This window comes from Polistes canadensis, unplaced genomic scaffold, assembly GCF_001313835.1.
Source record: "Polistes canadensis isolate GaletaPanama2010 unplaced genomic scaffold, ASM131383v1 scaffold_305, whole genome shotgun sequence".
NCBI classification, from domain to species: domain Eukaryota; kingdom Metazoa; phylum Arthropoda; class Insecta; order Hymenoptera; family Vespidae; genus Polistes; species Polistes canadensis.
Genome location: NW_014569852.1, coordinates 156,473 through 172,234, shown reverse-complemented (window position 1 = coordinate 172,234; position 15,762 = coordinate 156,473). Strand labels below are relative to the sequence as shown.

The window sequence follows — 15,762 nt, the reverse complement described above, 5'->3', positions numbered from 1 at the left end:
CAATCAAAATATTTTACTTATACGCGCATAATAATCGATAAATAATTATTTTTATTAATGTTGTACGATATAAAAATGAATATCTTATAATGATTATGTTTGTTTTACGTTTAATTATGTAGAAAAAATAAACTTACGATTACCAGACGACTGGATTTATTGTTGGAAAAATTATTCCCTTGCGTATGCCAACATTCAACAACGTAAGAAATTCGTATAACAACATCTGTAAAATTCAATCGATTTTATGCTAAATATATTTTTAAAAAATCAACATTTGCCAATATAAAGCACACGAAAAACATTGACTTWACAATTAATATAAGTACGATCATAAAATGTCATTTAAACGATTATTGTTTTAGGTCGTGTAAACATCATTGGCATATTTAAGTATCAARCATAAAAAAAACTCACATAAAATGATAAACAAATAAAATATCAAGAAAAAAAAGAAACGAAACAAAACTAAAACATCATTATAATTAAAAAATTGCATTATACGTGCATAAATAAAAACATGTGTATTTTAAAAAATATTATACGAGTATCTATCCCCTTTAATTGCTAACAAAAATTGAAACGAATTTCCGACAGGAATAATCAAATTTACCCCATCACGAATGAACCCTTTTTTCTTCAGTATATTAAAAAAGAAAGTATATAAACTCCATGACCTATAAACCCTTTGGAATAAAAGTGTTATTAGTAATCGTAATGCCACCTTTCCTCGGCACGTATATACACGCCCTTCGAAGGGAGAAAGTAAACTAACCAACAGAAGGATATGACATTTCAATAAAACTATACAATAWCTTTCTCAATCCTTTCATCGTATGGTTGCACATGCGCGAGAAGTAGAATSCTAAGGAATCAATCAATCTAACTAAGCATAAAAAGTTTTTACCAGTGAGTACTTTGTTTCCGTACAATACACATCATGCTGAATTTATCACCAACATTATCTGAAAGAAAATCATTAAAAGAATTACCAGCGAAAGATTGGAATTACAGTATTCAATTGAGTCGTTTGTTTTTAAAATCAATCGGTGCTTGGCCACTATCGTTGAACGTTACTTTTCTAGAAAAAATGATTTCCATTAGTTTGACAACGATCAGTAGCTGTTTAATAGGATTTTTATTGATACCATGTGCACTGGTTACGTTTCTTGGTCGTGAGAGTGTTCTCAATTCAAAAATAAAGATAATAGGTCCCCTAAGTTTCTGCGTTATGGCAGCTATCAAATATTATATTTTAACGTCACGAGGAATGGCCATTGCAAAATGCGTCAAACATATTCGTTCCGATTGGGAACGCGCTGAAAATTTACAAGACGATCGTAAGATCGTTATTGAGAATGCAGAATTTGGTAGATCGATGGTCATATTCTGTGCAGTATTCATGTACGGCGGTGGAATATTTTTTTCCACCGTGATGCCACTTTATACTAAAAGAACTGAAATAATTGATAATCAAACAATAAGAGTATTATCTTTCCCGATTTATCGGAAATTATTAGATCCAAGAACTAGTCCTTACTTTGAGATCGTCCAATTTGTACAATGTTTAGCTGGTTACGTTATTTATTCCGTTACTATATGTGCTTGCAGTTTGTTATGCATATTTGTAACGCACGCTTGCGGACAATACAAAGTTCTCATGAGGAAATTGGACGATCTCGTTGACGGTGAGAAACAAAGTAATCTTAATTCTTCTGATAAACGATTGGGTGACATCATTGAACATCATTTGCGAATACTCGAGTGAGTTGAATTTCTTTTCCCGTTGATATTTATTACGATTTTAACTGAAAAAATAATCAGAATTATTATTTGAATTAATTCGATCTGTGTGTCGCGATGAAATTTATAATTATATTTAGTTTTATAGCACAAATCGAAGCATTGTTCAATGAAATTTGTTTCGTCGAATTGGTGGGATATACGTTGAATATTTGCTTTTTGGGATATAATATGATAATGGTAGGAAAATCATAAATTTATGTTTATTGAAATATACGAAAGGAATTTGTTTTTAAAACAATACGTATATTTTGCAACGTTCAATTAATTTCAGGAATGGGAACATAAATTAACTGTTGGAATGTTGACTTATTGTTCATTATTGATCTCATTTACTTTTAACATTTTCATATTGTGCTACATCGGGGAATTACTTGTTGAACAGGTATGCATAATTTTGTTTTTTTTTTAATATTTATACTTTCGTTAAAATATACGTTTTGTTTGCCCGAACGATTGTTATGCAATAAAAAAATTATCTTTTTTTACAAACACATAATGCATAATGCATAATCGTTGAATTATTTTGACAGTGTGAAAATGTTGGTTTGACTTCCTACATGATAAAGTGGTATCGTTTGCCAAAAAAAAAAGCCCTCGATTTGACGCTTCTCATAGCTATGTCAAACGCCCCATTAAAATTAACCGCAGGAAAATTATTCGAATTGTCGTTGGTCTGTTTTTGCAGCGTAAGTATTGTAGAAACATTTTCGTATATCGAACATTTTATTCCGAAATTTTCTCAATAATCGTAATGTTTAATGTTTAGGTTATCAAATCGGCGACAGCTTATTTAAATATGTTACGTACTTTCTCATATTAATCAACTTGGCTTGGACTATCTATTTGTGATTTATTATACAACTTAAAAAAAAAAAAAAAAAACAATAGGAAAAGAAAAAGTAGAAGAAAACACAAAACTAATAGTCATTCTCATTAACAAAATGTTTCTTTACGTACACTCAAAAAGATACCAACAAAATTTTGTATGTTATTGTTTAATATTTAGCAACGTAGGGAAAAAAAAAAAAAAAAAGGAATATTTGAAAATAATTAGGTTCGAATTTTACGTTAAAATAATATTGTAGAGAAAAAAACTTACGATTATCGGTAAGAGATTAGACAATGCAGAAGCAAGTAATTGAGCACAGTTACGAGTTACACTAACGAAAGTCATGTGAAATAGAGAGCAAGAAATCCACCCACTCGTAGTTGTAGTTCAATCACCACCTGTCATATAGCACCGCCCCTAATATTGCGTTTGCGCATTCATTCCCGTTGTAACTTAACCGGTCACACGAGAGGAAAAAATAATAAGAATGAAATTGTAAAGTTTCAGTATGTATCGTTTTGATCATAGAAAATGGTCAACAAATGGGCATCTATAAAAAATCAAAATTACAAAAGGGATTTGAATTACAGTATAGAATTGAATCGTTTGTTATTGAAACAAATAGGTGTTTGGCCGGCACCGTTAAACGTATCTTGGATGGAAATAATATTGTATCGTATAATAAACGTAATATGTACATCCTTGATTGGTTTTTTATTAATATCCGCGTCGCTTTACATTTTGGTAGACGAAAAAAATATGGAAATGAAATTGAAAACAATCGGACCAATAAGTTTTTGTTTGATGGTATTGGCTAAGTATTGGTTGTTTGTAATACGTAAACAAAATATTAATCGTTGCGTAAATCATATGGAAAACGATTGGAAAAATGTTAAACGCGAAAGCGATCGACAAATAATGATAGAGAGTGCACTTTTCGGTCGTCGTATCGTAATAGTGTCAGGTGCATTCACTTACAGCGGTGTTTTTTTTTATCAAGTTGTATTACCACTAACATCGGCTAAAGTTGTCATGGGAAATTATACTTTCAAACCGTTAGCTTATCCCATGTCGAAGATTTTCGTTGACGCCCGTCAAAGTCCAGCAAACGAATTGATGATACCGTTAGAATGTTTATGCGGTTTTGTCATGAACGCCGTAACCGTGGGTGCTTGCAGTTTGGCTGCTGTTTTTGCATTACACGCATGCGGTCAATTGAAAATCATGATGTCTTGCTTGGATAATCTTGTCGATGGTAGACCGGATGAAGATGATACTATCAATGATAGATTAACCGATATTATTCAACAACACGTACGTGTTCTCAGGTATACAAAATATTTTATATATTTATTGTATTTAAAAAGTAGAAGAAAATGTGATGGTGTAATTTGAATTAACAATACTTTTCAATATGATTATTTAAACTATGTTACACATTGTTGCTTAAATTTGAATAAACTAATGAGATGTTCTCTGTTAAGCACAAAAACAATATCTTTTTTTTTTATATCATGAAAATTTAATAAAAAATAACCACCAAATCATTTTAAATGTACCATTACAATTTCATCTACGATTCTTATGCGAATTAAATATTTTACCTGTTATTTTATTTGAACAAAATAATTATCTAAGCGAATGTAACGTTTGCAGTATTTTTCTTTCAGTTTTGTTGCATTTACCGAAGAACTTTTGCAAGAAATTTCTCTCGTTGAAGTATTAGGATGCACATTGAACATATGTTTGCTTGGATATAATCTTATTGCGGTATGCTTGTAAATCATTATTATATTTTAATATTACATTTTCACATATTAGTTTTCTTCTTTCAATTTCTGAAACAAAATCCTAAAAATGTAACAGTCTTTACAAATTTTTACAGGGTTGGGATAAGGGAGACATGGTCTCTGATTTGACATATATTGCACTGATTATCTCTTTTGCATATAATATATTTATATTTTGTTATATTGGTGAACTTCTTGCCGAAGAGGTAGAATTATATTCAAACTTATATAATTTTAGGTATTATAGGGGTAATTAAAAGAAAAAAAATAAACGAGAGATAACAAATTGTTTTCTCAGAAACTAATATCCCACTTCATTTTTGCGTTAATTAAAAATGAAAAAAAAAAGGGGGAATAATAAGAAGGGGTGGGAGAGAGGAATTCTTATAAATTTTGGTAAATGGAAAAATGTTATTTACGTTAATTTTTTATTAATATAATATATATATTATCCATAATTTCTTTCAAGAAAACAATTCGTAACTCTTTCAAACTACTTTAATACATAAATTTAAAGGATAGAAAAAATGCAAAATAAAATTATTAAATCTCTCATAAAAATATTATATAAATAGTGCAAAAAAGTAGCGGAAGCAACTTATATGATCGATTGGTATCGACTTCAAGGAAAAAAAAGTCTTGCGTTACTTTTAATTATCGCAATGTCGTCGTCATCGATAAAATTAACTGCTGGAAAGTTTGTCGAATTATCGATCAGTAGTTTCGGTGACGTGAGTAATTAATAATAAAAACAATACAAATTTTATACGAATTTTTCAATGTAGTACAAATCTTAGAAATATTTAAATAATAATAATAAATATAATAATTATTATTATATATTCGTATTTAGGTCATCAAAGCATCGGTTGCTTATTTGAATATGCTACGAACTGTGACTACTTAAGGAAAGTTTTGGAAGACATTTTTAAAACGAATAAAACAAAAGTAAATCGATATCATACACATTCGATTGTATGAATTTCTTAGTAATTAACAATTAGAATTTGTTCTAGAAAATCATAGTCAAGTTATTTTTATGTGATTTATGTAGAGATGACATAATATATATTTTTTTTCTTTTTCATAAAAACAAAAACAAAAACAAAACTGTGATTATCAAATAAATAAAATATACAAAAAAAAAACAAATTTATGAACAACTCGCGTATGAATTAAAATTAAACATTTACTATATTAATCCTTTTTTTTTAATATTCTATTCGTATTATTACTCAATATTAATCTAATTTTTTAATAACATATTTCTATAGAAAACGCGACGACCACTGAATCATAAAAAATAAAATCGAACTATGATATATACTTTGTCTAATAACGAGTAAAAAAAATATAAAACAACGTATTAAAAATAAACACAAATAGCAGAGACTTACTCGATGAATTAATTTGAAACAAAAAACAATTTTCCACACACCAATAATTCTTGTCCCATGAAATCTCTCCAACTGCAACAACACACAATAAAAATATATTTATTACACGATTGATTATATGATTTATCAAAAAAAAAATAAAAATATTAATAACGTTCGCGTGTTTTTTAATCGTAACTAAATCAAATTGTACAATAAAACAATTTGATTTTCTTTAAAACAAATAAATATAAAAATCGTTCAAATATGTCTGCGTTTCGGTTTCTCTCTCTCTCTCTCTCTCTCTCTCTCTCTCTCGAGAAAGTTATTTAAAAAATAAATATTATAATTCACGATATATTTAAGCGACCAGTATAATACGCGTAGACGAATAGAAATGGAACTTAGTTTGTTCTTTCGAAATAGAAAAATAAAAAAAACAAGAACGATGTCGGTTCGCGCACGCGCCATAAATGACTTTTAAACAGATCATTAAAAAGAAGCAAAGCTATAAGGTCTTCAGTTATACCTCAACCAATAACGAGAATAGTTCACATATCATAGTTTTATATAAGGGGATTACCATATATAAAACAAATGTACAATCAAAATTACAAAGAGGACATGAAATACGCGACTAAATTAAATCGTTGGTTATTGAAACCGATTGGAATATGGCCTAAAACAATGGAAACATCATTGATCGAAATAATAATATCGCGAATGATCAATTTATTTTGCATTTTATATATCAGTTTTTTCTTTTTTGCCGCGGTACTTTATTTAATCGTAGACGTGCAAGACATACAAGTAAGATTAAGCAAAGTCGGTTCATTATCATTTTGCGTTATGATATTAACGAAATATTCATTATTGATAATACACGAGAAAGATATTAAATATTGTTTCAATTACATGGAAAACGATTGGAAAAATGTTAAACGTGTCGAGGAACGACAAATAATGTTCGAATACGTTGATTTTAGTCGCCGTTTGATCCTCGTTTCTGCAGTTTTTGCATTCGGCGGTGTAATCATTTATCGTGTAACTATACCAGTGTTTTCACCAAAAATTGTAGTAGGTAACATATCTTTCAAGCCTTTAGCCTATCCCATTTCCAAGGTCATCATGGATACTCGTCAAAGTCCAACAAATGAGATTATGATCTGCTTGCAATGTTTCGCTGGTATGGTCATGAGTACAATTACGGTTAGCTGTTGCAGTATGTTGACTGTTTCAACTATGCATGCTTGTAGTCAACTGAAAATTTTAATGTCTTATATGAATTATTTGGTTACTGGACGATCCGATGAAAATAATAATGTCGAGGAACGATTAAGTTATTGGGTACAACGACACGTACGAATTTTAAGGTATTGATTATGATGTTTTATATGTGTGTGTGTGTGTGTGTGTGTATGGGTGTCGATTGAATTAAATGTTTAACTTTTGTTCTTTGCAGTTTTATATCATTTATACAACAATTTTTACAAAACATTTCTCTAATCGAAGTATTAGGATGTACACTGAACATGTGTATGCTAGAATATTATTTGATCATGGTGGGTGTGTTAATTATATTTATTTTATATATTATATTTTATTATAAATTATAGATTATTTTTATATTGTAGGGTTTGAATAAGGATAGTTTGTTTCATACGTTAACTTATACGATTTTAATAATATCTTTTGCATACAACGTTTTTATATTTTGTTACGTTGGTGAAATACTTAGCGACGAGGTAATGATTTGATTTTTATTTAAATATACATTTTTCTTTTTGAGTCAGAAATTATTAAAATTAATAACAATAAATATTTACTTTTTTGATCATTTAGAGATCATAGTTTTGAATTTTTTTTGTAAATAGATATAATATCTGAGATTTAAATCTTCTAACTTATATTCTTTATAATAAAATAAAAAATGAAAATATTTTTTAGTGTAGAAAAGTGGCAGACGTAACTTACATGATCGATTGGTATCGATTTGAAGGACGACAAGGATTATTTCTAATATTAATCATCGCAGTATCGTCCTTATCTTCGCATAGATTAACAGCTGGAAAATTTATCGAATTATCTATAAGCAGTTTCGGTGTCGTACGTTATATTATTTTTCATTATTACACAAATTTTCAATACACACAAAATAACACCGTAACATTTTTTACAGTTGGTAAAGACGTCATTCGCATATTTGAACATGCTTCGAACGGTAACTTCCTAAAAATACACAATTAGAAAGCTTAAACTCACTGTATATAGAAAAATATCAAATAACGAATTGATCATATATATTATTAATTATATACTCGTTTTTATTATTTGCATGAAACAACGGTGTTACTGATTGTTCCTTTTAATAATTTTATAAACAATTAAATCACAAATTTCTGAAAAATACTTTTACAAGAATATTCATCGAATGACGTTGAGTTGAAGAACAAAAATTCACTGTTACGTATTAATAGAACAAAAGTTGAATGATTATGGTCATAGTCATCGAATTATTCCAAGATCTCGATACACGTGAACGTATACACAGTTACTTGTATAAAGTATAACTGCGTATACGGATAGGAGAACAAACCTTTTCCTATAATTTCTCCCCTCTCTTAAAAGTAAAAAAGAAAAAAGGAAAGTAACGCACGCGCCTGAACATTGGGGGTGTGTGTTGTGTACTGCATTGTTCGGTGTTCAGTTATATACTCTCGACTAAGAAGGGTTGTTGTGTCAGTTTAGTATCGATCATCGAGAACGATGGCAACTGATAGCATGAATCCCAATTGTTTATCGATAACTAATTTAAATTACAAAAAAGATTTAAATTACAGTATGGAATTAAATCGTTGGCTGTTAAAAGTAATAGGAATATTGCCTAAAAATGAAAACGTTCATTTATTCGATACACTATTGGCAAGATTTTTAAATTTATTACATACTTCATTGATCGGTTTCATATTAATTAGTACAATTTTGTATATATTATTGGACGTGCAAGACATACAAGCTAAATTAAGCAAAATAGGACCGGTAACGTTTACAACAGGAACACTGATCAAATATTGGTTATTGATATTACACGAAAATGAGATCAAACGTTGCTTGAATCATATTCAAGTCGATTGGAAAGGTGTTAAACGTCAGGAAGATCGTCGAATTATGCTAGAAAGTGCTCAAATTGGTAGACGTATTGTTGTCATATCTGCATTATTTGGTTTCGGTGCTTTGTTTTTATATCGCGTTGTAGTACCATTAAATTCACCTAAATTGGTAGCAGGTAACTTAACGTTCAGACCATTAGCATATCCCGTCTCCAAAGTTATCATCGATGCACGTCAAAGTCCAGCCAATGAGTTAATGTTATTAACCCAATGCATTTGTGGTTTTATCACGAGTGCAATAACAGCTGGTTCATGCAGTTTCGTTGCCATTTGTTCTCTTCACGCCTGTGGTCAATTGAAGATTTTAATGGGTTGGTTAAATCATTTGATCAATGGATTTCCCGAAGAAAATAATTCTGTTGATAATCGATTGAGTGACATTGTTAAAAAACACGTTAGAGTATTAAAGTATCGCATCGTTTATTATTTATTATGTTCTATGTTTTTTAATTTTTTATTTTTTAATGAATAAATAAAATTCGTTATTTTCAGTTTTATCACGTATACGGAAGATTCGATGAACGAAATATCTCTGGTTGAAATCCTCGCATGTACTTTGAATATGTGTATGGTTGGATATTATATGATTAGGGTAGATTGTGTTTTTGAATTCGTTGTTGCATTTGTTTTTGAATTATAGTTCATTAGTTTTGATATTTATGGTATTTTCAGTCTAATTTCAGGGATGGAATCATGTTAATGCGATTAATATATTCGCTTATGTTACACTATTGACATCATTTATGTTCAATATATTTATCATTTGTTATATTGGTGAACTACTTGCTGAAGAGGTACGATTAAATGATATTAAATAAAAATTATTAAATCATTGAAATATTAATTACAAATTTTTATCTTACTATCTTATCGGATTGACCAATAAGTTCGTGCGGTTTTTTGTTGCGTGTTTTTAAACAAGAATCTAATATTAATTAATTTAATTACGAGAACATTAATCGCGCGTGGATAGAAAATAAATTTGAACGTGTTAGGAAAATATATTCTAAATACGAATTAAAACGATGCGATGAAAAAGATGAATTTGTTTAAATACACGAAAGTACAAAAAAAAAAAAAACGAAAAGAAATGTAACGTGCGAACTTAATCGTGTAAAAATATAGTGCAAGAGAATGGCAGAATCAGCTTACATGATCAATTGGTACGAACTGAAAGGAAAAAAAGCACTCAGTCTAATTATAATCATTTCAATGTCCTTGTCATCGAGCAGACTCACCGCCGGAAAATTCGTCGAATTATCTTTAAGAAGTTTTGGCGACGTGAGTATTTTCCCCCGTCTATACAAAATTTTATTTTCATATTTTATAATTTTTATATATAAATAAAATATTTAACGAGAGAACAATACAAAATACGTGTGTCATAGGTTATTAAAACTTCGGTCGGTTACTTGAATATGCTTCGTGCTGTTACATCGTAAAAATATATTTTAAAATAGAAATTTTTCATTTATATATAATATAATATAGTGTTAAATAAAAATAATCTATTCAAAATAATTAAAAGTTCTATTAAATGTATCTGTTAACAAAACACTTCGTCTTATTGATATTACATTTTTTACCAATCAAAAACGTTAGACACAATTAACACACAATGCATTTATAAATATATATAAAAAAAAAAAAATACTTTGCAATAAATATTCTCATCGATGATACGCACAAATTTAAAATAATATTCTAAGCATGCACACATATAACTTGATCATTCAAATACAAAGACATATATGAAGTAATCAACCTTACCCTACATTGAACTCCCCTTTGAACTATTTTTTTTAGAATCAAAGTGGCGCACGCGCTCTTGGAAAGAGAGAGATGTTTCACTACTTTAAAAGTATTAGTAATAGTAGAAGTATTACCAGTAGTATTAGTATTAGTATTAGTAGTAGAAAAAGAAATATTCCCAACAAACCCTTCAGTACAAATCGATCCCTAGCGATGGCAGGTCTAAGTCCATCTGACGACATCCTTCCAAATCCGAACGAATATTTAAACAAATATTACAAACAGGATTACAATTACAGTATCGAATTAATTCGTTGGTTGTTATTACCGTTCGGCGTATGGCCCGAATCAAATAATACGAATAAATTAAATAAATATTTGTCGATATTAAAAAATCTATTTTGTTTCGGTGTAATTGTTTTATTAATAACTGTTTGCAGTATTTACACGTTAGTTGATTTGCACGATTTTAAATCGCGAATTAGGATGACCGGTTCGATTAGCTTTTTCATTATGGGATTTATAAAATATAGTTCATTGTTAATTAGAAAAAGTAATACTAAGAATGGCATAGATCTTATCAAAATGGATTGGAGGAACGTTCGTTACACGGAGGATCGTCAAATCATGCTAGATTATGCTACATTCGGTCGTAGATTAGTTATAATTAGTGCACTATTTATGTTTGGTGGATCATCCATGTATCGTTTTATTGTACCAATTGCAACTAAAATAGTTGCGGATAATATTACGTATAGACGTTTGGTTTATCCTATACCAAGTATTATGTTTGACGCTCGTCAGAGTCCTATCAACGAGTTCATGATAGTTATTCAAGGTTCCCTAGGTATGGTTGTTAATACAATAACTGTTGGTGCTTGTGGTATTGCTGCTGTTTTCGTTATGCATATCTGCGGTCAATTAGAGGTATTGATTACCTGGTTAAAATATCTGATAGATGGACGTGTTGATCAAAATGATAATACGAATGAACGTTTGGCTGAAATTGTTAAAAAACATGTACAATTGTTAAGGTAATTTTAATCATTATTTTAATCTGAATTTTTAATTTCAATCTCTGAAACTTCGAGTATGGCACACAATTAGATTTTTGCATATTTAATATTAGAACAAATACAGAGTCAGAATATATTTGTTTAAATTGTTTGAATTGTTTTTACAGTTTTATATCTTTAACAGAAAATTTGTTAAATGAAATATCAATCGTAGAAGTATTTGGATGTACATTAAATCTATGCCTTCTCGGTTATTATTGTCTTCTCGTATGTATATATCATTTATTATATTACAATAACAACAAAAATATAAATTAATAAGAAATGTATTTTTATGCAATTTGATTGTATTTCATTTAATCGTTAATTGCATGATTTATTTAGGATGGTATCGGTGATTTTGTACGAACTATGGCATATTTCACCCTGCTCATATCATTTGGCTTTAATATTTTTATATTTTGTTATATAGGAGAACTTTTAACGGAACAGGTAATCAATTTTTTCAACTTCTTTGCATGATCTTGCAACAATCTCGCAATTGTTTACGGAAAACACTGCGAAACTCTTACAGCTATCCCGAGACATCGTTTTTTAAGCAATATATATTTAACAAATCTAAATATAATCAACTTGATCATGAAAAGAAATCTTATAACAGTGCAGAAAAGTTGGTGAGGCGTCTTATATGATCAATTGGTACAGATTACCTGGAAAGGAAGGTATGGCCATGAAACTAATAATATCGATGGCCGCGTCATCCGGAAAATTTTCTGCTGGAAAATTTGTTGAATTATCTTTATCCAGTTTTGGTGACGTAAGTAAAACAAAACAAAAAAACAAAAAAAAAACATTCAAAATCAGTTCCATTAAATTAATTATCAAAAAAAAAAAAAACAAAAAAACCAATTGTATATATAATTAATTACAGGTAATCAAAGCATCGGTCACGTATTTAAATATGCTACGAACAGTAACTTCCCGGATATCCTGAGAAAAAATAGTTTATTATTATAATAATATTAAATTATTCTTATTTTTACGAATTGTTAAGTAATTGATAGATTTCACGCACGAAAGAAAAAGAAAAAAACCCAAAAAAAAAAAAACGCAGTGAAGAAAAATAATAAATGATTTACAATATATATAAATCATATATTCTAAAAAAAGTAAAAACCTAAATCGTTACTAGAATATACGAAAGTATTTTCATTCATCGATAACTTTTAAACTAACATCATCTGTTCGATGACTTACATCTGAAAGAAAGAAAGAAAGAAAGAAAGAAAGTTTAATCCATATTACGATAGAGTTCATACACGCATAAAAATACTTAAACTCATTCCAACGAATAAATTTCTCGAAAGTAATCCAGGATGATATTCCCTGGTTCGAGTTATTTCCACTTTTCAACCCCCACATCACAATAGAAAAGTTCTTCCCTTTTATATCCTCGCAATTTACTCACTTACACTATAATAACTTATCATGCACAGACTCAGGCACAAATACATACACAATCCTTCCTCTATTCGCATGATCGAGAGTAAAAATATGAATAACGTGAAAGGTAAATGCAATAGGTTGCGCTTGCGCGTCATTTAACAAAGTTGTGGGAGCAAAAAGAGATGACATTTTTCCTATAGTGAGTTTCAGTCGGTCTCGTGCACGCAAACCGTCATAATGCACGATCGATCAAACACACACCGTGACACACACACAATAATAAGAAATATTCATTATCAAAAGGATATTAAATACGCGTTACAATTTTGTCGTTGGGTTCTTAAACCAATCGGTATTTGGCCATTGATATATCCAGGTGCTACGAAAAAACAAATCATTGTATCGATTTTCCTTGGTATAACATGCTTTACATGTTTGTGTTTCGTCCTGATACCATCCGGATTGCATACATTGATATACGAACAAAATATTAATATTAAATTGAAACTTTTCGGACCGGTTGGTTTTTGTCTAACATCAACAATAAAATATTGTTATCTTGGTATCAAAGGTAACGCCATTGGTCGGTGCATTTATTATATGGAAAAAGATTGGCAATACGTTAAGGATCCTAATTATCGAAGGATTATGATTAAACATGCTACGGTAGGTCGAAATCTTACCATTTTATGTGCCAGTTTTCTCTACAGTGGTGGTATGTCTTATCATACAATAATGCCATTGTTCTCGCGTCAAAGGATCGATGAAAATCATACGATAAGACCTTTGACTTATCCCGGATATGATAAATTTTTCGAATCACAAATTAGTCCAACTTATGAGATCATTTTTTGTACACATTGTATATACGCATTGATCACTTACAATATAACCACAGCCACCTGTAGCTTGGCGGCTACCTTTGTAAGCCATATTTGTGGTCAAGTAGAAATTATCTTAGCTCGATTGGATGATCTCGTTGATGGTAAAACAAATAAAAATACTTTAGTCGCTGATAGAATGGCTATTATTATTCAGGATCATGTCAAAGTACTTAGGTAAGATATTTATGATTTTTATATATTTAAAAAAAAAAAAATAAAAAATAAACATTTTATTTAGTATAATAGTTGAATACCTAATTTTTATATTATCCTATTCTCTGTGATATAAATTCATGTTAAAAAAAGAAAAGAAATATTCGTAGATTTTCCAAACAAATAGAAAAAGTTTTGCGAGAAGTTTGTCTGATGGAATTAGTTGCATCGACGTTGATTATTTGTCTTCTTCAATATTATTGCATGACGGTAATCATTGTGATTAATTGTTCATTTATCGTTTTGTTAAGAATTGTTAAATGATTTTTCTTTTTTTCTTTTTTTAGGAATGGAATAATAACGACACCGTTGCTATTCTAACATATCTCATTCTTCTAATTTCTTTCACGTTCAATATTTTTATATTCTGTTACATCGGTGAGCTGCTCGTTGATCAGGTATTTTTATATCTGCAATTTATTTTTTTTTCTCAATATTTTAAACTTCAGGTTTTAAGCGTTGACCCGCTAACAGTGCAGAAAAATTGGTGCAGCATCCTACAACGTTGAATGGTATCGTTTATCTGCCAATAAGGGATTAGATCTTGTTTTGTTGATTGCTATTGCTAATTATCCACCGAAAATTACTGCTGGAAAGATTTTCGAATTATCGTTGTCGACATTCGGTCGTGTGAGTATTCTAATTTATTAAATAATCAATGTTTCAATGTAAAAAATATATCTCTTCTTCTCGTATATTCTGAAACAATTTGTTATTATTCATTTGGAATAAAAAACAAAAGCGAAAATGTGTTGCAGGTTTTAAAATCGTCGGTCGTTTATCTAAACTTGATTCAAGCAGTAGCAGAATGAAATTAAAATGTTGCATACATACGAATAGAAAATAAACGTCGAAGTTTTTAATCTTGAAAAATAATTTAATAAAATGACGCAGGTATCTCTAATTTTTTGTCGTATGAAAAATTGTAATTCTGGTAAAAATGTATAAAAAGTATTGTTCTAACAATTATTATTTTTTAATACAAACATTTTTTTTTTACAGATTCTAAATTACTTTCTTACATATCAAAAAAAAAAACCTCAAAGGATCACCGAATATGAAAAAAGAAATACCATAATCATTTTAACATTCGAAAGAAACTACAATACTAATGTAAAAATTATCCAAATAATTTCTGACGAGGAAAAAAGATTCGCTCGTACTTCTTTCTTTTTTTTTTCTTTTTTCGCAACTTCAAATGCACAAATTAAACACACACCACCGAATGTACTTTGAAAAACAAGAAAAATATAATTACAAGTAACACTTCTTCTTTCTTTCTTATTACAGTACAATCTAAAAAATACACGAATCAACGAATCAAATGTATCAAAAAAAAGAAAAGAAATTCCCGTTTGAAAAATACAAAAAATCAATTTCTTAACGCTAATTAAAATATCAAAAATAAAATTTAATGAATAAACTCGCGCGCGTTAACATTATCCGCGATCGAATAACCAACTACTTGCAAAATATCTGA

At 29.3% G+C, this 15,762-nt stretch overlaps 3 protein-coding genes across 3 annotated transcripts; all 3 read left to right on the top strand.

Annotated features, from left to right (window-relative positions):
* The first annotated feature begins 940 nt into the window (after nucleotides 1–940).
* LOC106791413 (odorant receptor 9a-like) lies at nucleotides 941–2,626 on the top strand. The gene is made up of 5 exons (XM_014757031.1): nucleotides 941–1,764; nucleotides 1,884–1,983; nucleotides 2,078–2,188; nucleotides 2,337–2,492; nucleotides 2,573–2,626. Exons 1-5 carry the CDS (start codon nucleotides 941–943, stop codon nucleotides 2,624–2,626), a joined length of 1,245 nt encoding a protein of 414 aa, XP_014612517.1.
* Nucleotides 2,627–3,166: 540 nt separating this feature from the next.
* LOC106791412 (odorant receptor 22c-like) lies at nucleotides 3,167–5,494 on the top strand. The gene is made up of 5 exons (XM_014757030.1): nucleotides 3,167–3,963; nucleotides 4,306–4,405; nucleotides 4,521–4,631; nucleotides 5,001–5,156; nucleotides 5,279–5,494. The coding sequence occupies exons 1-5, from the start codon at nucleotides 3,167–3,169 to the stop codon at nucleotides 5,330–5,332; spliced, it is 1,218 nt and encodes a 405-aa protein (XP_014612516.1). The 3' UTR covers nucleotides 5,333–5,494.
* A 755-nt stretch (nucleotides 5,495–6,249) lies between these two features.
* LOC106791411 (odorant receptor 63a-like) lies at nucleotides 6,250–8,034 on the top strand. The gene is made up of 8 exons (XM_014757028.1): nucleotides 6,250–6,255; nucleotides 6,366–6,478; nucleotides 6,557–6,663; nucleotides 6,694–7,174; nucleotides 7,264–7,363; nucleotides 7,436–7,546; nucleotides 7,749–7,907; nucleotides 7,981–8,034. Exons 1-8 carry the CDS (start codon nucleotides 6,250–6,252, stop codon nucleotides 8,032–8,034), a joined length of 1,131 nt encoding a protein of 376 aa, XP_014612514.1.
* Nucleotides 8,035–15,762: the final 7,728 nt, after the last annotated feature.